The following is a 24,036-nucleotide window of genomic DNA, read 5'->3' on the forward strand; positions in this document are numbered from 1 at the left end:
ATATAATGTCCACCCACTGATGACCTTCCATGGTTTATTTATAGTCAGACCAAAATATTTGTGCATTAATAAAATCCTTTCAACAATCATCACCAGTGTTTTCTCTGACATGGGTGAAATAATATAGTGATGGGACTATTTATGAGGTTGTGAATGTTTTTCATGAAAACATCTTATCGACGTTATCAGAACAACGTCATCACATTGTCATTGACTTTTAGCACAGACAAAAGGGGAAACCCAGACACATCACAGGGGCTAGAAATCTGAAAGATCCTTTAAAAACTTAAGCTGTGTTCAAATACTCATACTTTAACCGTACTATTTGTGACGTAAATTGAGTATATAGTATGCTTATTGGTCATAATATGGATATAGTTAGTATGCTAAAAGTTCCCGGATGTCGTACTCCTACATTGGCCAGAATACACAGTATCCCAGAAGTGGACACTAATTCCGTGCTTTTAGGGCCCATAATGCAATTGTTGAGAAAATGGGCTTGACTTCACATCGTTTTCAGATTGGAAGAAAATGGCGGAAAATATGCAGCCGAGAGCGGATACAAATTCATTGCTGTAACTAATTTGGAGAAATGAAAAGAAAATGTTGAGCAATGTAATCAAATAAGTTACCTTACACGTTCTGTTGGTTGACAATTTGTTAGTTACGCTACCCTTATGAACCACACAGCATATCATTACATCAGTATGTACCGGTATGTTAGCTAGCTACCTAACGTTAGTTGGCGTCAATCTTGCCAGTATTTTAACTATATGCTAACTATTGTCGTAGTAAATATTAAAATGTTATAGCTTGGTCTGACTAAAATCTTGTGCATGACCCATTTTAATGTTAGGAGCTTGTTTTCAATCAATGCTGTTCCTATGCAAGAACAATGGACAGAGCCAATATCTTCTCAAGGACAACACCCACGCCACAGGCCACAATCTGGTTGCTCCCCACGAGACTTTCCTTTGAAAACATACACACATTCACACACACATCTCCATGCATACGCACACTCATCCTCATGCCTCACGAGTTACGCACACACACAAACTGCACTTCTTTCTACTGGTCGGGTGCCTAGGGCAGAGGACTCTGCCGTGCACAAAATGGGGCTTCTACTCTGGACAGAGCAGACCCGCCTCCTACGCCTCCGGAACCAATCAAGGGACTAGAAGAAGGACCCCTTCCTTTGTGTTGCATTGTATAAAGTAATGCTGAAAACTCTGTTTTTCATCCCTTTTCAACTGTCTCCATAAGAGGCAACTGAATGGGTCCATGCATGTAGCTTGAGCAGTACCAGCTATCTCTGTTGTTTAATAAACTGCCTTTTGCTTAAGCATATTCCTCTCTGTCTAGCGTCGTTGGTTTGTACTTCCTCTCCTTATGGTTACACCAACACTATCTAACTACCCAACGGTTATTGACTTGATTATTCCCGTCATTCTTAGTTTAGCTTAGTGGTATAGTCGTCGTGCGTTCTCAATGGCCATTCGGTCGCTTTCGTAAATTCGCTCTGGCTGTCTACTCCGATTTCAGAGCACCCTCGTCTCGTCTGAGTGTCCCAGACCAGAGCGCAGAATAACTGATGAATCTACGAACGCTCAACACCAGTTGAATATGGCCGGTGTCAGTAAACGTGGTTAAAAACGCGTAATTAAATTGTTGCCAGCAGTTACAGTCACCAGCTACAGTAACATGAAAACTGCCTAACCAGCTCTGCTAGGGCGAGTAAAACGGTCAGAGTGAGATGTTCTCTAATTTGTGTCTGGAAGTAACTAGCCAAGTTAGCCAGTTAGCTTGGGTGCTTGACTGCCGTTGTGAGGTCAGAACGGATCACCGCTACTCCTCGACCAGAGCGTCCAGTGTCCGCTCTGAATTTACAAACGGACGATCTGACAACGCTATGAATTTACGAACGCCCAGAGCGCACTCAGGTAATCCAGATTGAATTTAAGAACACACCCGAAATCGTAAAATGTCTAGCTAGTAATTTGTTATGCTAACAAGCTAGCAAGATGTTGCATAGCAACAGCATCAACTTCCGGTAGACAGGGGAAGCGCTAGTAGGCTCAACAGAAAGGATACCGTTCGTTTACAGTATACTAAAATGAACTAACAGTATTGTAATGACCCAGCTGGGTCATAAAGTAAAAGAGAGACGGGCACCAGGTGTACAGGCAGAACACAGGTTTATTCCTAAATGGGCTATTGTTCAGGCCACAACCCACGCCGCTAAACCTCAAACATACACAAATAGAACATGTCAAATCAAGGGTCCCGAACAGAAGAGAGAGATGAGACCGTAACCCCTATTTAATCATTCCCAAAATCCCGCGGGATTACCCATCATACCCCCCAACCTTTCCATCTGTCCTGGCATATTTAACCCCTGCTAGTACCCATGAGAACGATAACACATCCATGAACACAGAACACAATACAGGGTCGTTACATAGCCCCCTCCTTTCTAAACCCTAGCCCCTAGGGTTACAAAACAAAATCCTTAAAACGACCCGGAGGTCGCATCAGTCTCTTGTGCCTTCCCTTGACTCTCACTGGTGGACCCCCAGAACACTCATCTGCCCCAATGTCATTTCCAGCACCCCCGAAGAGGCAGCCCCCGTCCCAGGCTCAGCTTGCATTAGAGTCTCCTCGCTAGACTGTCCCCGTGTGCTCACATCAGAGTCTTCACTTCCATTCCCTACCGTTTTCCTCCCTCTGTAGGGCACCAATCGGTCCCGGTGGACCACCACCTTCCTGCCCCGTGGGGAACCTCCACCCGGTACGTCACCTCCCCACTCTCTCTATCACCAGGCACGGCCCCACCCAGGCACTGTCCAGCTTTGGGCACCGCCCCTTCTTGCGCGTGGGGTTGTGAAGCCACACGCGTTCTCCCGCTCCAAAGTGCCTCCCCCTAGCGCGTGAGTCATAGTGGCGCTTTTGGCGCATTCCTGCGTTCTCGAGTTGCTCTCTTGCGAAGGTGTGAGCCGCCTCTAACCGGTTCTGCAGTCGACGAACATAGTTCGGGCCAGGCAAAACCCCGTCGTCGTTATCAGGAGGGTGGCCAAACGTCAGTTCGGCTGGGGTGCGCAACTCACGACCTAACATTAGTAGCGCTGGGGAGCACGCAGTCGATTCCTGAACAGCCGACCTACATGCCATGAGAATAAACGGTAAGTGGGTGTCCCAATCTCTCTGGTGTTTTGAGGTAACGATAGCCAGCTGTTGTGCTAATGTTCTGTTAAATCTTTCCACCAGCCCATCACTCTGGGGATGAAGCGGAGTAGTGCGCGTCTTCTCCGCGCCTAACCGTCTACACAACTCTGAGAACACCCGTGACTCAAAGTTTCTCCCCTGGTCGCTGTGTATAGACTGTGGCACCCCGAACCGACTGATTATTCCCCCTACCAATGCATCAGCTACTGTTTCTGCCTCCTGGTCTGGGAGAGCGTAAGCCTCTGGCCACTTGGTGAAGTAGTCCATAGCAGTTAGAATCCACCTGTTACCGCTGTCTGTGATTGGAAACGGTCCAACTATGTCTACCCCCAGTCTCTCCATGGGCTCCCCTACTGGGAATTGTTGTAGGAGGGCGTGTGACTGACCTGGAGGTCCTTTCTTAGCAGCACACTCATCGCACTGCCTGCAAAAGTCCTCCACATCCCTCCTGTGCCTGGCCCAATAGAAGCCTTTACGTACGCGCTTTAACGTTTTGGAGACCCCAAAATGCCCTGCGCCTACTCCCCCGTGAAGCTGCTGTAACACGCTCCCTTGCAGCCTTTTGGGAACCACTACCTGCCACGTCATTTCTCCAGTAGCTGGCTTTTTCCACCCCCTCTGGAGCACTCCCTCAGCCACTCTAAGGACTGAGAATTTAGCCCAGAGTCCTTTGGTGACTGGTGATAGAGGGGCTACTTCCCCCCATGGCGGTCGTCTTCTCTCTTCCACCCACCCCAGCACAGGACGCAGCTCTGCGTCCTCCTCCTGGCGACGCCTCCACTCCCGACGTCCACAGCCTCAAGCTCCCGGCACTCTGTCACCCTCAGCTGACTCACCGTGGCGGTGACTCCCTCCTCCATGCACAGTTCCCTCTCTCGCTCCACCCGTTTGGCGCAGTACCCACAGCCGTCCTCAGCACACGGGCGGCGGGACAAGGCGTCTGCATTGCTGTGGCGAAGGCCGGCCCTGTGCTCCACCTGGAAGTCGTAGGGTTGCAGCTCCTCCAACCAGCGGGCGATCTGACCCTCTGGCTCCTTGAAGGAGAGAAGCCACTGCAGGGCGGAGTGATCCGTCCGCACCACAAACGGCAGGCCCCCAGGTAGTACTTGAAATGGCGTACTGCTGCCACGACAGCCAAAAGCTCCCTCCTTGTCACGCAGTAGCGTTTTTCAGCCTTATCAAAAGTTCTGCTGTAATAAGCTACTACGTGCTCCCCGTCAGAACCACGCTGAGCCAGCACGGCCCCCAAGCCCTCATTGCTTGCATCGGTGTCCAGAATAAACGGACGGTTTGGGTCTGGTGAGGACAGGACAGGGGCCTCCACCAGGGCACGTTTGAGGGCCTCAAACGCCCGCTGGTGCTCTTCGGTCCACTGAAAGACAGTGTCCTTCTTGAGAAGGTGGTTCAAAGGAGCTGCTATCCCCGCAAACCCTTTCACAAACCTACGATAGTAGGATGCCAGACCCAGGAAGCTCTTAACCTCCTTTTTTTCCTTTGGAATTGGCCACCCCTCACAGCCTCCACTTTGTCTGGCAACGTGCTGATACCCTCACCACCCAGCTGATGACCCAGGAACGCCAACTCCCTTTGCATGAAATGGCACTTTTCCGGGTGTAATTTTAGCCCCGCCCCGAGATCCTCTCCAGCACTCGCCTAAGTGCCCCCAGTGCCCCCTCAAACGACGTGCCATGTACCAATATGTCGTCTAGGTACACGACACACTCGTCTCTCGGAACCCCCGCCAGCACTCTGTCCATGAGCCTCTCAAAGGTGGCAGGAGCATTACAAAGCCCGAAGCACAGCACCTTGAACTGCCAATGGCCCCTATCCGTGGAGAAGGCCGTTTTTCACGTGCCCCAGGCGAGAGGGGCACCTGCCAGTAGCCGCTGCGCAGATCAAGGGAAGAGAACCACGAGGACCCTCTGACGTGGTCTAGCGACTCATCGATCCTCGGTATGGGGTAAGAGTCTTTAATGGTGACAGAATTTAGGCCCCTGTAGTCCGCACAAAACCTAAGTTTACCCCCTTTCTTAGGCACCATGACGACCGGCGCGGACCACGGGCTATCTGATGGCTCAATGAAATCAGCCCGCAACATGTCAGCAATAGCTGTGGCTGCTGCTTCCCTCTTGGCAAGGGGAATGCGACGGGGCCGAATTTTAATGGGTTGGTTGTCCCCAGTGTCGATGTCGTGCTGAACCAGGTGCGTTTGCCCTACCTCATCTTCCCCCCAAGCGAAGCTATCTTTAAAGTCAAACAGCAGCTGCTTTAATTGTCTCTGTTGTCCCTCGTCCAGACCTTGACAGTTTTTCAGCCACACAGCCTCAACGGCGTCGATAACTTCCTCCTTCCCCCGTCGGGCTGATGGGGTGAAGGAGCCAGTGTGTTTTGGGCTACTGGGATGCCTGTGCTTGCACCATTATGGGGAGTGAAGGTCGTTGCCGCCGGAGACAGCTGCTGGGATGGAACAACGACCAAGGAGCAGCCGGGACGACCAGTGGAGTTTCGGCAAGCTTGGAGGAAGACGGAGGGACAGCCCTGCCCCCTGCTGGCCCTCCCGTAGGCGACATTCCCACTGTGGGCCCCCCGACAGCCTCAAAGTGCCCGAAGCTAAGTCCAACTGAGCCCCACAGTTTTTCAAAAAGTCCATTCCCAGTATACAGGGGTCCTGTACCGCTGCTACCCACACCGGACACCCCACAGTTCTCCCCCCCCACAGTCACAGACACCCGACACTTCCCTAACATGGGGGCTAGCTCCCCGTGACAGTCCGTAGCTGGACAAAGGTCGGCTCCACCCGCACCCCAACAGGTAGTATGTCTGGTCTCACCAGGGTTACTGTAGAGCCCGTGTCGACCAGGGCCAAACATTCCACCCCCTCTACCTTGACGATGACATTGCAGAAGTCCCCAATGGTGGTACGTCCCACCACAACTACCGGACTAGGAAACACGGTGGCCGCTACACCCTGGGGAAGCAGGTCCCCACCCTCTTGCCTGCACTGCTGGGTACATCTTCTGCTTACTGTGGGTTCGGGGCGGAGGAATGGGCCCGCGCTGCCCCCTGCGCGAGAACCCGCTGTCGTTTCCCTGTTGACTGGAGAATCTGCCACACTCCCGCTGAATGTGGCCAGTCTGGCCACAACCCCAGCAGACAATGGAAGTTGAGCTGACACTGCGATGTTGTCTGGAGCCCTTCTCAATGACAAGCGAAGCGGTCTTGACTAACCCTCCCAACTCGTCGACCCACTCTGGTTTGGTGACCCCCAGCACCCCGGCCGCCGCTGCTCTCACCTCTGGTTGACTGGCAACCTCCACTCTCACTCCCTCACCCCAGATCAGCTCCCTCTTCCTGGCTATCTCCACTGCAGCCCGCAGAGATGCTGGGTCCGACATCTGCACATGCTTACCCAGTTCGGTGGGGGAGAGCGCTCTAATGAAACTGTCCCGTGCCAGCTCGTCTTGCACCCCAATCGACATATTTGCATAAGCCCGCCTGGTCAGGCTCAGAATATCACTTGCCAACGCCTTTAATGATTCCCCCTGAAGTCTCTTTTTGTTATTCAGTTCAATCCGCAGCATGTTGGGCTGTGCATCGCTGCCGAAACGGCCCCCCAATGCCTCCACTAGCGCACCGTAGTCGCCCCTCTCGTCCGGGGCTAGCGTTAGCAGGCATTCCGACGCCTCCTCTGACAGGCTCAGGGCAAGCTGTAACCCTTTCGTTTCGTCAGACCACCTCCCGGCTCTAGCCAACAACTCGAATTGAGTGAAAAAAACTTCCCATTTACCTTGTCCATTGAACTTTGGGAGTTTAGCCGCTACCGTGGCTAATGGCAATAGGGCGCTGCCATCTCTGTTTACATAAGGAGGTCCAGCCATTTCCGCACGCGGTGACGTCGATATCTCCGTCGCCGTGACGTCTGTTCTGGTCGAGCGGTTTGAAGGAAAACCCGCCCGTTCTGCCATCTTGCTGACTGACAATTTAACTCCCGCCATGTGGCTCTCCAGCTCCTCTACAGCCGTCCTCGCCTGACCCTCCCGACCGGGTACACCCGAGCCCACAACGGCCACTTTGTCCGACTCTTCCTTAACTTTCCGCCTCGCCCCGATCATCCTGACCGTAGATGCGAGTCACGCTAAAGCTAACCACGGCCTATACTGAAACAGCTAACTCGCCTAATCTCGATCTATCCCGTCGTTCGAAAGCACTTCTGACACCAATGTAATGACCCAGCTGGGTCATAAAGTAAAAGAGAGACGGGCACCAGGTGTACAGGCAGAACACAGGTTTATTCCTAAATGGGCTATTGTTCAGGCCACAACCCACGCCGCTAAACCTCAAACATACACAAATAGAACATGTCAAATCAAGGGTCCCGAACAGAAGAGAGAGATGAGACCGTAACCCCTATTTAATCATTCCCAAAATCCCGCGGGATTACCCATCATACCCCCCAACCTTTCCATCTGTCCTGGCATATTTAACCCCTGCTAGTACCCATGAGAACGATAACACATCCATGAACACAGAACACAATACAGGGTCGTTACAGTATGTAGTATATACTCATTAAGTATGTAGTATGTTAGCATGATGGAGCTTGATGAAACTTGGCTGACATTCTGCTAATTTTCTCATCGATGAAACATTCAATCTCAATAAAGTTCTGTTCCCCAAAATAAAACCTGTTACGAACAGAGTGCACAACATTTTTGTAGACTTGACCCTTTCTAAAATATATTTTTTAAACTGCCATTGTTTAGGAGTGCAAGTGCGTTATTGCACACCGTAAACTTCACAGAGTAGGCGTTCCCTAACGCTAAAAAGAGCCAATAGAATCTTGCTGGCTCGTGATTGGCTGTGGCCATCTTCTTGTTTGTTCCGCTCACTATGCTTCATTTGCTCCCATTGGAGGAAACGACGCCAACGATACATCTTGGGTTAGTTGTCAGTACCTCCGCCTTTAGCTTGTTGACTAGTACACAAATGAACTCAATGAAACAAAAAACCTCAATTCAAGAGGTTTCAAGGTTAGAATAAAATTAAGTAAAAAACAGTCTATTAATCTAATCATTTACATTCGAGAATATCCAAATCATATGGATGAACGTCTAAGGGTTCATACTTGCGTTCAATCAATCAAAAATCTATAATCGAAATAAAAGACACATTTGAAAATGTCAATCTGATTTTAGACATTATTGTACGAAGCTGTCATGTGAATTTCTATCTCTAATTCAACCTAAGCTTGAATCATTACCAGACGTTGTAAGGCTCTGGTTTTAATCATAAATGATTCAAGGTCCATAACCACGAAGAAGGATTTTTTGTATGTTTATTCATGGCGAGCTCTGACGCCAAAAACACAAACATACGATTTTATACCTCCTGAACTTGACTCCTCCCACCTTAGGTGGCTTTTCTAAACAGTTTCCGCCTTCCCCTTCCCCCTTGAATGTTTAGTACCGCCCCCCTCTGTTAGTGGGTTGACACTACATGATCATTTTAACATTTATACTGTATTTGGGGTGAAATCCTTTAGTCATTATTCTTAAAATCCTAATTAATCTAACAGAAGCTCCTCCCACCCCTGCTCCTTATTGGTTGCCACACCTCAGTCAACCTCATCAACCTGAAAGGGGAGGGGCTAGCCCTTTAAATGCCCCCACCTGCAGTCATTAGGCCTCTTTCAGCCAAACCAGCATGGAACCCTAGAGATGCCTTATTGACTGTGAATATTGCATGAATGTGGTGTGTGGTGGCCAAGGTACACTATATATATATATATATATGAAGTATGTGACCACCCCTTCAAATTAGTGGATTCGGCTATTTCAGCCACACCTGTATAAAATCAAGCACACTGCCTTGAGTAGAATGGCCTTACTGAAGAGCTCAATCTTTCAACGTGGCACCGTCATAGGATGGGTTTCCATGGCCGAGCAGCCGCACACAAGCATAAAATCACCATGCGCAATGCCAAGCATCGGCTGGAGTGGTGTAAAGCTCGCCGCCATTGGACTCTGGAGCAGTGGAAACGCGTTCTCTGGAGTGATTAATCACGCTTCACCATCTGGCAGTCCGACGGACTAATCTGGGTTTGGCGGATGCCAGGAGAACGCTACGTGCCCCAATGTATAGTGCTAACTGTAAAGTTTGGTGGAGGAGGAATAATGGTCTGGGGCTGTTTTTCATGGTTTGGGCTAGGCCCCTTAGTTCCAGTGAAGGGAAATCTTAACGCTACAGCATATAATGACATTCTAGACGATTCCGTGGTTCCAACTTTATGGCAACAGTTTGCGGAAGGCCCTTTCCTGTTTCAGCATGACCATGCACAAAGCGAGGTCCATACAGAAATGGTTTGTCGAGATCGGTGTGGAAGAACTTGACTGGCCTGCACAGAGCCCTGACCTCAACCTCATTGAACGCCTTTGCGATAAATTGGAACGGCGACCGAGGGCCTAATCGCCCAACATCAGTGTCCGACCTCACTAATGCTCGTGGCTGAATGGGAGCAAGTCCCAGCAGCAGTGTTCCAACATCTAGTGCAAAGCCTTCCCAGAAGAGTGGAGGCTGTTTATAGCAGTAAAAGGGGGACCAACTCCATATTAATGCCCATGATTCCATATTAATGCCCATGATTCCATATTAATGCCCATGATTCCATATTAATGCCCATGATTCCATATTAATGCCCATGATTCCATATTAATGCCCATGATTTTGGAATGAGATGTTTGACAACAGTTGTCCACATACTTTTGGTCATAGTGTATCTCTTCAGTATTGTTATAGTACATTTATATTGTTTGTAGTTACCTCTGATTTAAGAGTTCTAAATAATATTCAAAGCCTGCTTATTGCTAGAAACCTTACCAAGTGTTGATTCATATTGTGTGTATAAATAGATTTGGGACTTTGTTGAAGTGTATTTAATTTACTGCCAATGTAGATATGCCTTGTTTGACTCTGTTTCCCTTCGATAACCATCCTTTCATCTACAATCATCTATCCACCAATGAAGCCAAACCTGTTTTAATAAAAAGGTCAAAAGGCTACCTACCAATTGTGTTACCTCCCACCCATCCATTCTACCCAGACATACCGATTGGGTTACCTCCCACCCATCCATTCTACCCAGACATACCCATTGGGTACCTTTATATTTGTGAGTCGGATTTCATATAAACAATATGATTTCATGTGGCATGAACAAAAACACAAATTTCCAGTCAAAAACATAAGTCAGAACACAGCCTCTCTATTCTCTCATGTGATTTCAGGTCCTCTGACTGGGAAAATGTCTTTCCACAATGAGAGCAGTGGAAAGGCTTCTCTCCTGAATGTGTTCTTTCATGTGATTTCAGGTGCTCTAACTGGTTAAAACGCTTTCCACATTGGGAGCAGTGGTAAGGCAACTCTCCTCTATGTGTCCACTCATGCGAATTTAGACTCCCTAACCAGGGAAACCGCTTTCCACATTGGGAGCAGTGGTAAGGCTTCTCTCCAGAGTGTATTCTGTTATGTATTTTCAGGTTCCCTAACTGGGTGAAACTCTTCCCACACTGAGGACATTGGTAAGGCTTTTCTCCTGTGTGTGTCCTCTCATGACCTTTTAGGTCCCCTGATCTTGAAAAGCTCTTTTCACATTGTAAGCAGTGGTAAGGCTTTTCTCCTGTGTGTGTCCTCTCATGCTCTTTTAGGTGCCCTAACCGGGTAAAACTTTTTCCACACTGGGAACATTGGAATGGCTTTTCTCCAGAGTGTAGTTTCTCATGCCTTTTCAGGTTAACTAACACAGTAAAACTCTTTCCACACTGGGAACATTGGAAAGGCTTTTCTCCTGTGTGCGTCCTCTCATGCCGTTTTAGGAACCCTAACCAGCTAAAACTCTTTCCACAGTGGGAGCAGTGATGTTGTCTCGCTGGTTTGGACGTCTCTGGGTCTGGTTCCCCTGAAGGACTCTTCCTGCTGTCAGAATGAGAATCTGGTCTCTCTCCTGCCAAAGACAGAGTATTCTGTTAAACAGAGACCTGAATGAAACCTCCACATGATAAAAACTGTCTTCCTGTTTGGGTTGCAAAAAAATGGTAGCTTTCCGAAAATCCCCAGGTTTTTCAGAAATCCTGATTGGAGGAATTCCTGCTTATTCCCTCCTGATTCTGGGCAACTTGCAAACGGGTTTTCTGGAAAACCAGGGAAATTGGGGAAAGTGACCAGATATTTATAATCCTGCTTCCTATGAGGTTAAATCCAGACTAGATCCCTCAATAACCCGAGGTCAGAACATTTGAGGTCAGGATTTCAGAACATTTCCAATTTCCGTCATAATAAATATAGCTGCAAGCAGCAATGTAACAGGATGCTGTCTTATGAGCAGGCTGCATGGAAGCATTATCCATCCTCCCTTGTGGACATGTAACAATTCAAAACACTTTATGGGTAAGTTTCAAGTTGATAAAGCAAAGAGAAGTGGAGTTATTAGGGTTTAATTCAAGACACTTAAAGATTTTTTAAAAACATTTAGCTTTTCTCAAATATACTAGAGACAGACATGATTAACAGACTACTACTACTACTAGAGACAGACATGATTAACAGACTACTACTACTACTAGAGACAGACATGATTAACATACTACTACTACTACTAGAGACAGACATGATTAACAGACTACTACTACTAGAGACAGACATGATTAACAGACTACTACTAGAGACAGACATGATTAACAGACTACTACTACTACTAGAGACAGACATGATTAACAGACTACTACTACTAATACTAGAGACAGACATGATTAACAGACTACTACTACTACTACTACTAGAGACAGACATGATTAACAGACTACTACTACTACTACTACTAGAGACAGACATGATTAACAGACTACTACTACTAGAGACAGACATGATTAACAGACTACTACTACTAGAGACAGACATGATTAACAGACTACTACTACTAATACTAGAGACAGACATGATTAACAGACTACTACTACTACTACTACTAGAGACAGACATGATTAACAGACTACTACTACTACTACTACTAGAGACAGACATGATTAACAGACTACTACTACTAGAGACAGACATGATTAACAGACTACTACTACTAGAGACAGACATGATTAACAGACTACTACTACTACTAGAGACAGACATGATTAACATACTACTACTACTACTACTAGAGACAGACATCATTAACAGACTACTACTACTAGAGACAGACATGATTAACAGACTACTACTACTAGAGACAGACATGATTAACAGACTACTACTACTAGAGACAGACATGATTAACAGACTACTACTACTAATACTAGAGACAGACATGATTAACAGACTACTACTACTACTACTAGAGACAGACATGATTAACAGACTACTACTACTACTACTACTAGAGACAGACATGATTAACAGACTACTACTACTAGAGACAGACATGATTAACAGACTACTACTACTAGAGACAGACATGATTAACAGACTACTACTACTACTAGAGACAGACATGATTAACATACTACTACTACTACTACTAGAGACAGACATCATTAACAGACTACTACTACTAGAGACAGACATGATTAACAGACTACTACTACTAGAGACAGACATGATTAACAGACTACTACTACTACTAGAGACAGACATGATTAACAGACTACTACTACTAGAGACAGACATGATTAACAGACTACTACTACTACTAGAGACAGACATGATTAACAGACTACTACTACTACTAGAGACAGACATGATTAACAGACTACTACTACTACTACTAGAGACAGACATGATTAACAGACTACTACTACTAGAGACAGACATGATTAACAGACTACTACTACTACTACTACTACTACTACTACTACTAGAGACAGACATGATTAACAGACTACTACTACTACTAGAGACAGACATGATTAACAGACTACTACTACTACTAGAGACAGACATGATTAACAGACTACTACTACTACTACTAGAGACAGACATGATTAACAGACTACTACTACTACTACTAGAGACAGACATGATTAACAGACTACTACTACTACTACTAGAGACAGACATGATTAACAGACTACTACTACTACTAGAGACAGACATGATTAACAGACTACTACTACTAGTACTAGAGACAGACATGATTAACAGACTACTACTACTACTACTAGAGACAAACATGATTAACAGACTACTACTACTACTAGAGACAGACATGATTAACAGACTACTACTACTAGAGACAGACATGATTAACAGACTACTACTACTACTACTAGAGACAGACATGATTAACAGACTACTACTACTACTAGAGACAGACATGATTAACAGACTACTACTACTACTAGAGACAGACATGATTAACAGACTACTACTACTAGAGACAGACATGATTAACAGACTACTACTACTACTACTAGAGACAGACATGATTAACAGACTACTACTACTAGAGACAGACATGATTAACAGACTACTACTACTACTACTAGAGACAGACATGATTAACAGACTACTACTACTACTACTAGAGACAGACATGATTAACAGACTACTACTACTACTAGAGACAGACATGATTAACATACTACTACTACTAGAGACAGACATGATTAACAGACTACTACTACTACTACTAGAGACAGACATGATTAACATACTACTACTACTACTAGAGACAGACATGATTAACAGACTACTACTACTAGAGACAGACATGATTAACATACTACTACTACTACTACTACTACTACTAGAGACAGACATGATTAACAGACTACTACTAGAGACAGACATGATTAACAGACTACTACTACTACTACTGTATCTCCCGAGTGGCACAGTGGTCTAAGGCATCGCAGTGCTAGCTGTGCCACTAGAGATCCTGGTTCGAATCCATGTTTATAGGCTGAGCAGAGCTCTATAATAATAGATAATGTCATGTTTATAGGCTGAGCAGAGCTCTATAATAATAGATAATGTCATGTTTATAGGCTGAGCAGAGCTCTATAATAATAGATAATGTCATGTTTATAGGCTGATCAGAGCTCTATAATAATAGATAATGTCAAGTTTATAGGCTGATCAGAGCTCTATAACAATAGATCATGTTTATAGGCTAATCAGAGCTCTATAATAATAGATAATGTCATGTTTATAGGCTGATCAGAGCTCTATAATAATAGATAATGTCATGTTTATAGGCTGATCAGAGCTCTATAATAATAGATCATGTCATGTTTATAGGCTGATCAGAGCTCTATAATAATAGATCATGTTTATAGGCTAATCAGAGCTCTATAATAATAGATAATGTCATGTTTATAGGCTGATCAGAGCTCTATAATAATAGATAATGTCATGTTTATAGGCTGAGCAGAGCTCTATAATAATAGATAATGTCATGTTTATAGGCTGAGCAGAGCTCTATAATAATAGATAATGTCATGTTTATAGGCTGATCAGAGCTCTATAATAATAGATAATGTCATGTTTATAGGCTGAGCAGAGCTCTATAATAATAGATAATGTCATGTTTATAGGCTGATCAGAGCTCTATAATAATAGATAATGTCATGTTTATAGGCTGATCAGAGCTCTATAATAATAGATAATGTCATGTTTATAGGCTGAGCAGAGCTCTATAATAATAGATAATGTCATGTTTATAGGCTGATCAGAGCTCTATAATAATAGATAATGTCATGTTTATAGGCTGAGCAGAGCTCTATAATAATAGATAATGTCATGTTTATAGGCTGATCAGAGCTCTATAATAATAGATAATGTCAAGTTTATAGGCTGATCAGAGCTCTATAATAATAGATCATGTTTATAGGCTAATCAGAGCTCTATAATAATAGATAATGTCATATTTATAGGCTGATCAGAGCTCTATAATAATAGATAATGTCATGTTTATAGGCTGATCAGAGCTCTATAATAATAGATAATGTCATGTTTATAGGCTGAGCAGAGCTCTATAATAATAGATAATGTCAAGTTTATAGGCTGATCAGAGCTCTATAACAATAGATCATGTTTATAGGCTAATCAGAGCTCTATAATAATAGATAATGTCATGTTTATAGGCTGATCAGAGCTCTATAATAATAGATAATGTCATGTTTATAGGCTGATCAGAGCTCTATAATAATAGATCATGTCATGTTTATAGGCTGATCAGAGCTCTATAATAATAGATCATGTTTATAGGCTAATCAGAGCTCTATAATAATAGATAATGTCATGTTTATAGGCTGATCAGAGCTCTATAATAATAGATAATGTCATGTTTATAGGCTGAGCAGAGCTCTATAATAATAGATAATGTCATGTTTATAGGCTGAGCAGAGCTCTATAATAATAGATAATGTCATGTTTATAGGCTGATCAGAGCTCTATAATAATAGATAATGTCATGTTTATAGGCTGAGCAGAGCTCTATAATAATAGATAATGTCATGTTTATAGGCTGATCAGAGCTCTATAATAATAGATAATGTCATGTTTATAGGCTGATCAGAGCTCTATAATAATAGATAATGTCATGTTTATAGGCTGAGCAGAGCTCTATAATAATAGATAATGTCATGTTTATAGGCTGATCAGAGCTCTATAATAATAGATAATGTCATGTTTATAGGCTGAGCAGAGCTCTATAATAATAGATAATGTCATGTTTATAGGCTGATCAGAGCTCTATAATAATAGATAATGTCAAGTTTATAGGCTGATCAGAGCTCTATAATAATAGATCATGTTTATAGGCTAATCAGAGCTCTATAATAATAGATAATGTCATATTTATAGGCTGATCAGAGCTCTATAATAATAGATAATGTCATGTTTATAGGCTGATCAGAGCTCTATAATAATAGATAATGTCATGTTTATAGGCTGAGCAGAGCTCTATAATAATAGATCATGTTTATAGGCTGATCAGAGCTCTATAATAATAGAAAATGTCATGTTTATAGGCTGATCAGAGCTCTATAATAATAGATAATGTCATGTTTATAGGCTGAGCAGAGCTCTATAATAATAGATAATGTCATGTTTATAGGCTGAGCAGAGCTCTATAATAATAGATAATGTCATGTTTATAGGCTGATCAGAGCTCTATAATAATAGATAATGTCATGTTTATAGGCTGAACAGAGCTCTATAATAATAGATAATGTCAAGTTTATAGGCTGATCAGAGCTCTATAATAATAGATCATGTTTATAGGCTAATCAGAGCTCTATAATAATAGATAATGTCATGTTTATAGGCTGATCAGAGCTCTATAATAATAGATCATGTCATGTTTATAGGCTGATCAGAGCTCTATAATAATAGATCATGTTTATAGGCTAATCAGAGCTCTATAATAATAGATAATGTCATGTTTATAGGCTGATCAGAGCTCTATAATAATAGATAATGTCATGTTTATAGGCTGAGCAGAGCTCTATAATAATAGATAATGTCATGTTTATAGGCTGAGCAGAGCTCTATAATAATAGATAATGTCATGTTTATAGGCTGATCAGAGCTCTATAATAATAGATAATGTCATGTTTATAGGCTGAGCAGAGCTCTATAATAATAGATAATGTCATGTTTATAGGCTGATCAGAGCTCTATAATAATAGATAATGTCATGTTTATAGGCTGATCAGAGCTCTATAATAATAGATAATGTCATGTTTATAGGCTGAGCAGAGCTCTATAATAATAGATAATGTCATGTTTATAGGCTGATCAGAGCTCTATAATAATAGATAATGTCATGTTTATAGGCTGAGCAGAGCTCTATAATAATAGATAATGTCATGTTTATAGGCTGATCAGAGCTCTATAATAATAGATAATGTCAAGTTTATAGGCTGATCAGAGCTCTATAATAATAGATCATGTTTATAGGCTAATCAGAGCTCTATAATAATAGATAATGTCATATTTATAGGCTGATCAGAGCTCTATAATAATAGATAATGTCATGTTTATAGGCTGATCAGAGCTCTATAATAATAGATAATGTCATGTTTATAGGCTGAGCAGAGCTCTATAATAATAGATCATGTTTATAGGCTGATCAGAGCTCTATAATAATAGAAAATGTCATGTTTATAGGCTGATCAGAGCTCTATAATAATAGATAATGTCATGTTTATAGGCTGAGCAGAGCTCTATAATAATAGATAATGTCATGTTTATAGGCTGAGCAGAGCTCTATAATAATAGATAATGTCATGTTTATAGGCTGATCAGAGCTCTATAATAATAGATAATGTCATGTTTATAGGCTGAACAGAGCTCTATAATAATAGATAATGTCAAGTTTATAGGCTGATCAGAGCTCTATAATAATAGATCATGTTTATAGGCTAATCAGAGCTCTATAATAATAGATAATGTCATGTTTATAGGCTGATCAGAGCTCTATAATAATAGATAATGTCATGTTTATAGGCTGATCAGAGCTCTATAATAATAGATCATGTTTATAGGCTGATCAGAGCTCTATAATAATAGATAATGTCATGTTTATAGGCTGATCAGAGCTCTATAATAATAGATAATGTCATGTTTATAGGCTGATCAGAGCTCTATAATAACAGATAATGTCATGTTTATAGGCTGAGCAGAGCTCTATAATAATAGATAATGTCATGTTTATAGGCTGATCAGAGCTCTATAATAATAGATAATGTCATGTTTATAGGCTGATCAGAGCTCTATAATAATAGATAATGTCATGTTTATAGGCTGATCAGAGCTCTATAATAATAGATAATGTCATGTTTATAGGCTGATCAGAGCTCTATAATAATAGATAATGTCATGTTTATAGGCTGATCAGAGCTCTATAATAATAGATAATGTCATGTTTATAGGCTGATCAGAGCTCTATAATAATAGATCATGTCATGTTTATAGGCTGATCAGAGCTCTATAATAATAGATAATGTCATGTTTATAGGCTGAGCAGAGCTCTATAATAATAGATAATGTCATGTTTATAGGCTGAGCAGAGCTCTATAATAATAGATAATGTCATGTTTATAGGCTGATCAGAGCTCTATAATAATAGATAATGTCATGTTTATAGGCTGAGCAGAGCTCTATAATAATAGATAATGTCATGTTTATAGGCTGATCAGAGCTCTATAATAATAGATAATGTCATGTTTATAGGCTGATCAGAGCTCTATAATAATAGATAATGTCATGTTTATAGGCTGAGCAGAGCTCTATAATAATAGATAATGTCATGTTTATAGGCTGATCAGAGCTCTATAATAATAGATAATGTCATGTTTATAGGCTGAGCAGAGCTCTATAATAATAGATAATGTCATGTTTATAGGCTGATCAGAGCTCTATAATAATAGATAATGTCAAGTTTATAGGCTGATCAGAGCTCTATAATAATAGATCATGTTTATAGGCTAATCAGAGCTCTATAATAATAGATAATGTCATATTTATAGGCTGATCAGAGCTCTATAATAATAGATAATGTCATGTTTATAGGCTGATCAGAGCTCTATAATAATAGATAATGTCATGTTTATAGGCTGAGCAGAGCTCTATAATAATATATCATGTTTATAGGCTGATCAGAGCTCTATAATAATAGAAAATGTCATGTTTATAGGCTGATCAGAGCTCTATAATAATAGATAATGTCATGTTTATAGGCTGAGCAGAGCTCTATAATAATAGATAATGTCATGTTTATAGGCTGAGCAGAGCTCTATAATAATAGATAATGTCATGTTTATAGGCTGAGCAGAGCTCTATAATAATAGATAATGTCATGTTTATAGGCTGATCAGAGCTCTATAATAATAGATAATGTCATGTTTATAGGCTGAACAGAGCTCTATAATAATAGATAATGTCAAGTTTATAGGCTGATCAGAGCTCTATAATAATAGATCATGTTTATAGGCTAATCAGAGCTCTATAATAATAGATAATGTCATGTTTATAGGCTGATCAGAGCTCTATAATAATAGATAATGTCATGTTTATAGGCTGATCAGAGCTCTATAATAATAGATCATGTTTATAGGCTGATCAGAGCTCTATAATAATAGATAATGTCATGTTTATAGGCTGATCAGAGCTCTATAATAATAGATAATGTCATGTTTATAGGCTGATCAGAGCTCTATAATAACAGATAATGTCATGTTTATAGGCTGAGCAGAGCTCTATAATAATAGATAATGTCATGTTTATAGGCTGATCAGAGCTCTATAATAATAGATAATGTCATGTTTATAGGCTGATCAGAGCTCTATAATAATAGATAATGTCATGTTTATAGGCTGATCAGAGCTCTATAATAATAGATAATGTCATGTTTATAGGCTGATCAGAGCTCTATAATAATAGATAATGTCATGTTTATAGGCTGATCAGAGCTCTATAATAATAGATAATGTCATGTTTATAGGCTGATCAGAGCTCTATAATAATAGATCATGTCATGTTTATAGGCTGATCAGAGCTCTATAATAATAGATAATGTCATGTTTATAGGCTGAGCAGAGCTCTATAATAATAGATAGTGAGGACTACAGTATTTAAATCCATTTCATTCATTTTAATGCATTAGATTAATTGTTAACGTTTTGTTGGTGGCCTGCTCTTTAATGGTATACAAAACCTTACATTGTAGTTTTAACAATTCCTACAGTAAAGAACAACATATTAAAGTATAAAACTACCTTGAAAACTTCCTTGAAAACCACACATCAGTTCAACAACTGCAGAATAGTGCCCCTGTTTTTAAGACAGTACTTACTAGTGTTAATCACATCTCCCGTCTCCTTCTCCTCCTCTTTCAATGTGACAGTTATCTCTCCTTCCCTCTTTACTCCAAGAACGGCATCCTCTTCTTTCACGGTAATAACATCCTCTTCCTTTTTCACTCTTAAAGCGCCTTCCTCTCCTTTCACTGTAACTCCCTCCTCTTCTTTCACGGTAACAGCATCACCCTCTACTTTTACTGTGACACCCTCCTCTTCCTCCTCCTCTTTCACGACAATGTTCAGCCACAGACCCTCTTTCTCCGTCCAGCAGACCTCCTCTTCTTTAGCAGGAGGAGAGTAGCTTAGTGAGCTCATGGTCGGGGATGTTACCTCGCTAACGTAGCTAGTTAGCTAGCTAGTGCTAGCCTAATTTAACCAGCCAGCTGACTAACAACGTAACTATGAAATGAAATGGGGTAACTAGATACGACTGAAATGTATTCAACGCAGAGTGGTTGTAATGCACCGAAAGTGTCTAAAGAGCTTGACTTTTTCGGGTATTTTGGTTAGCAAGATAACAAGCTGGATACCTAGCTGTTCTTATCGAAGAACCGTCCCGTCCACTAGATTATGCGTCACACTGAAAGCATCGCCTTAAAGACACCACGCCATCTGTTGACTGGAGTGGGTAACGCAGTTGAGAATAACGTGTATTTTATATTACACTGAACAAAACTATAAACGCAACATGCAAAAACAGTTCATATAAGGAAATCAGTCAATTGAAATAAATTAATTAGGCCCTAACCTATGGATTTCACATGACTGGGCAGGGGCTCAGCCATGGGTGGGCCTAGGAGGGCATTGGCCCACCCACATGGGAGCCAGGCCCACCCATTGCGGAGCCAGGCCCAGCCAATCAGAATGAGTTTTTCCCCACAAAAGGGCTTTATTACAGAAATAAATACTCCTCAGTTTCATCAGCTGTCACAAAACTGCACATTTTAGAGTGGCCTTTTGTTGTCACCAGCACAAAGTGCACCTGTGTAATGATCATGCTGTTTAATCAGCTTCTTGATATGCCACACCTGTCAGGTGGATGGATTATCTTGGCAAAGGAGAAATGCTCACTAACAGGGATGTAAACAAATGTGTACACACAATTTGAGAGAAATAAGCTTTTTGTGCGTATGGAACATTTCTGGGATCTTGTATTTCGGCTGATGAAACATTGGACCAACATTTTACATGTTGCGTTTATATTGTCATTGAGTATAGATGTATATAATAAACAGACTATATCTATACTTCTCCTACATGGTTTAACAATACATCATGTAGATGTACACTACCAGTCAAAAGTTTGGACACACCTACTCATTCAAGGGTTTTTCTTCATTTTTTACTATTTTTTACATGTACATTGTAGAATAATAGTGAAGACATCAAAACTATGAAATAACACATATGGAATCATGTAGTAACCAATAAAGTGTTAAACAAATGAACATATATTTTATATTTGAGATTCTTCAAATAGCCACCCTTTGCCTTGATGACAGCTTTGTGCACTCTTGGCATTCTCTCAACCAGCTTCATGAGGTATTCACCTGGAATGCCTTTCAATTAGCAGGTGTGCCTTGTTAAAAGTTAATTTGTGGAATTTCTTTCCTTCTTAATGTGTTTGAGCCAATCAGTTGTGTTGTGACAAGGTAGGGGTGGTGTACAGAAGATAGCCCTATTTGGAAAAAGACCAAGTCCATATTATGGCAAGAACAGCTCAAATAAGCAAAGAGAAATGACAGTACATCATTACTTTAAGACAAAATTTGAAAGTTTCTTCAAGTGCAGTCACAAAAACCATCAAGCACTATAATAAAACTGGCTCTCATGAGGACCACCACAGGAATGGAAGACCCAGAGTTAGCTCTGCTGCAGAGGATAAATTCATTAGAGTTACCAGCCTCAGAAATTGCAGCCCAAATAAATGCTTCACAGAGTTCAAGTCACGGACACATCAACATCAACTGTTCAGAGAAGACTGTGTGAATCAGGCCTTCATGGTCGAATTGCTGCAAAGACTCCACTACTAAAGGACACCAATAAGGAGAAGAGACTTCTCCAAGGGAACCTGGAGGGCGATAAATGACAAGGATGTTAAGCTTGAATGGGCTAGTGACTGTGACAGCATGGAATTCAAATGAGGAGATAGACAAATGGGTCAGGGGAAAAAGAGAGAATGTCCACTTGGGAGAGATGAGGATTCCTGTGCCACCACCCCGCTGACCAGATGCTCTCGGGGTATGCGAGAACACATGGTCAGACGAGGAGAGAGCAGTAGGAGTAGCAGTGTTTTCAGTGGTAATCCATGTTTCCGTCAGCGCCAAGAAGTCGAGGGACTGGAGGGTAGCATAGACTGAGATGAACTCTGCCTTGTTGGCCGCAGAACGGCAGTTCCAGAGGCTGCCGGAGACCTGGAACTCCACGTGGGTCGTGCGTGCAGGGACCACCAGGTTAGAGAGTCAGCAGCCATGCGGTGTGAGGCGTTTGTATAGCCTGTGCGGAGAGGAGAGAACAGGGATAGACAGAGGCATAGTTGACAGGCTACAGAAAATGGCTACAATAATGCAAAGGAGATCTGAATGAAATGAACTAAACATCTGGGAAAGCGAGAGAGCGGGGCCTCCCTCACTTACGTTTCACTGAAACACCCAAATATAACTCTCCCAACTTCCACCTCAGAAACTATAATTGTTGTAAACTACAGCGGTTCAATGTTTTCTAGGAATAGACTAACTTAGTTTATTCAGCTAGCTAACTTGGTACAGTATTCTTCAGTGAAAACCGTCCAGGGCACCTAGTCCTATGACGCCACAGCCAACTAGCATGCCAGCCTCCAACAACACGGTTTAGCACCAATACTCGGCCACAACAAACCACCAGTGTGTCGACACGCCAAGCAGATCATTCGTGTCCGTGTCTAACGTTGTGGGTTATGTTGGGATTTGTTTTCTCATAATTGGATCTGTATGTGATGAATAGCTTAGAAGGAATGCATTAATGATAAGCATAGAAGGTTTGTACTATACTGATATAAATTGTTTCACATAACAGGCTGTGATTCATGTAAGGAACGTTAGGGGGTAGGACAGATAAGAACTTATGTCTCACAATACCCGAACACTCTCTCTTTGTGATCTGTGAACCGTCCAAGGACGTGTACTGCAAAAGTGCTGACTTTCTGGATAAGTTGCAAAACAGCTAGACACCTGGCAGCAGGGATGCGCCAAGGGGCTGGGACCAGCCCGTGCGCCAACGGATTGGCTGAGTAAGTCTTGTCGTGTATGAAGATTATGACGTTGTTAATGTTTTAAGTGGAACCAGAGAGGACGTTGATTTTAGTATCAAGAGGGAATGTTTTAGTGTAACGCCACATACAACAGACAGGAAGTGTGTTGGAGACAGGGGGGATAGGTGATTGGACGAAAAAGGGAGCAACCCATTTTTGCCATTGTTTATAAGTAGGAGCTAGACAAAGGGGGGGTGAGAAGCATTCAGATTAATTTGGGACGGGACTTCTCCAGACACCGCGGGTCTGTAACTTATGCTGTAACCTCGTGATATTAATAAAAGCCTCTAAAACACGGTGCAGCCTAAGCGGATTCTTTGATTGACAGCAATACCCACCAGCATTCGACGCGATACCACAGTCTAAACCACGCTCAGCGTCTACTCTGATTGGCCAGCAGAGAGGTGGGAACTCTCTCTCTGTCAGAGTATTTGAGGAAGAACCTGTAACAATGGATTAGTTCTCTGAGTGCCCTGTGTGGTATTTCAGCGGACCCGTATATACGAACCTTCATACTTATCATACATACATTTTGCATATAATAAATTTAGCTTGGATTGAAGATCTCTTGATTCTTATTCCAATACCAGATTTGAATTACGCAATTTCTGACAGTTAGTCCCGACAGCTTGAGTGAGTTCGTCGTCAACTTATTCAGCCAGTTAGTTAGCT

General features: G+C 42.2%; 1 protein-coding gene across 1 annotated transcript; it reads right to left on the reverse strand.

Annotated features, from left to right (window-relative positions):
• Positions 1-9,925: 9,925 nt before the first annotated feature.
• Positions 9,926-20,913, reverse strand: LOC121570126 (gastrula zinc finger protein XlCGF7.1-like). Its single transcript, XM_045205844.1, has 2 exons — positions 20,889-20,913; positions 9,926-11,224 (listed from the first exon to the last, which is right to left on the reverse strand). The coding sequence occupies exons 1-2, from the start codon at positions 20,911-20,913 to the stop codon at positions 10,458-10,460; spliced, it is 792 nt and encodes a 263-aa protein (XP_045061779.1). The 3' UTR covers positions 9,926-10,457.
• Positions 20,914-24,036: the final 3,123 nt, after the last annotated feature.

Source organism: Coregonus clupeaformis, chromosome 20, assembly GCF_020615455.1.
Source record: "Coregonus clupeaformis isolate EN_2021a chromosome 20, ASM2061545v1, whole genome shotgun sequence".
In the NCBI taxonomy this organism is placed as follows: Eukaryota; Metazoa; Chordata; class Actinopteri; order Salmoniformes; family Salmonidae; genus Coregonus; species Coregonus clupeaformis.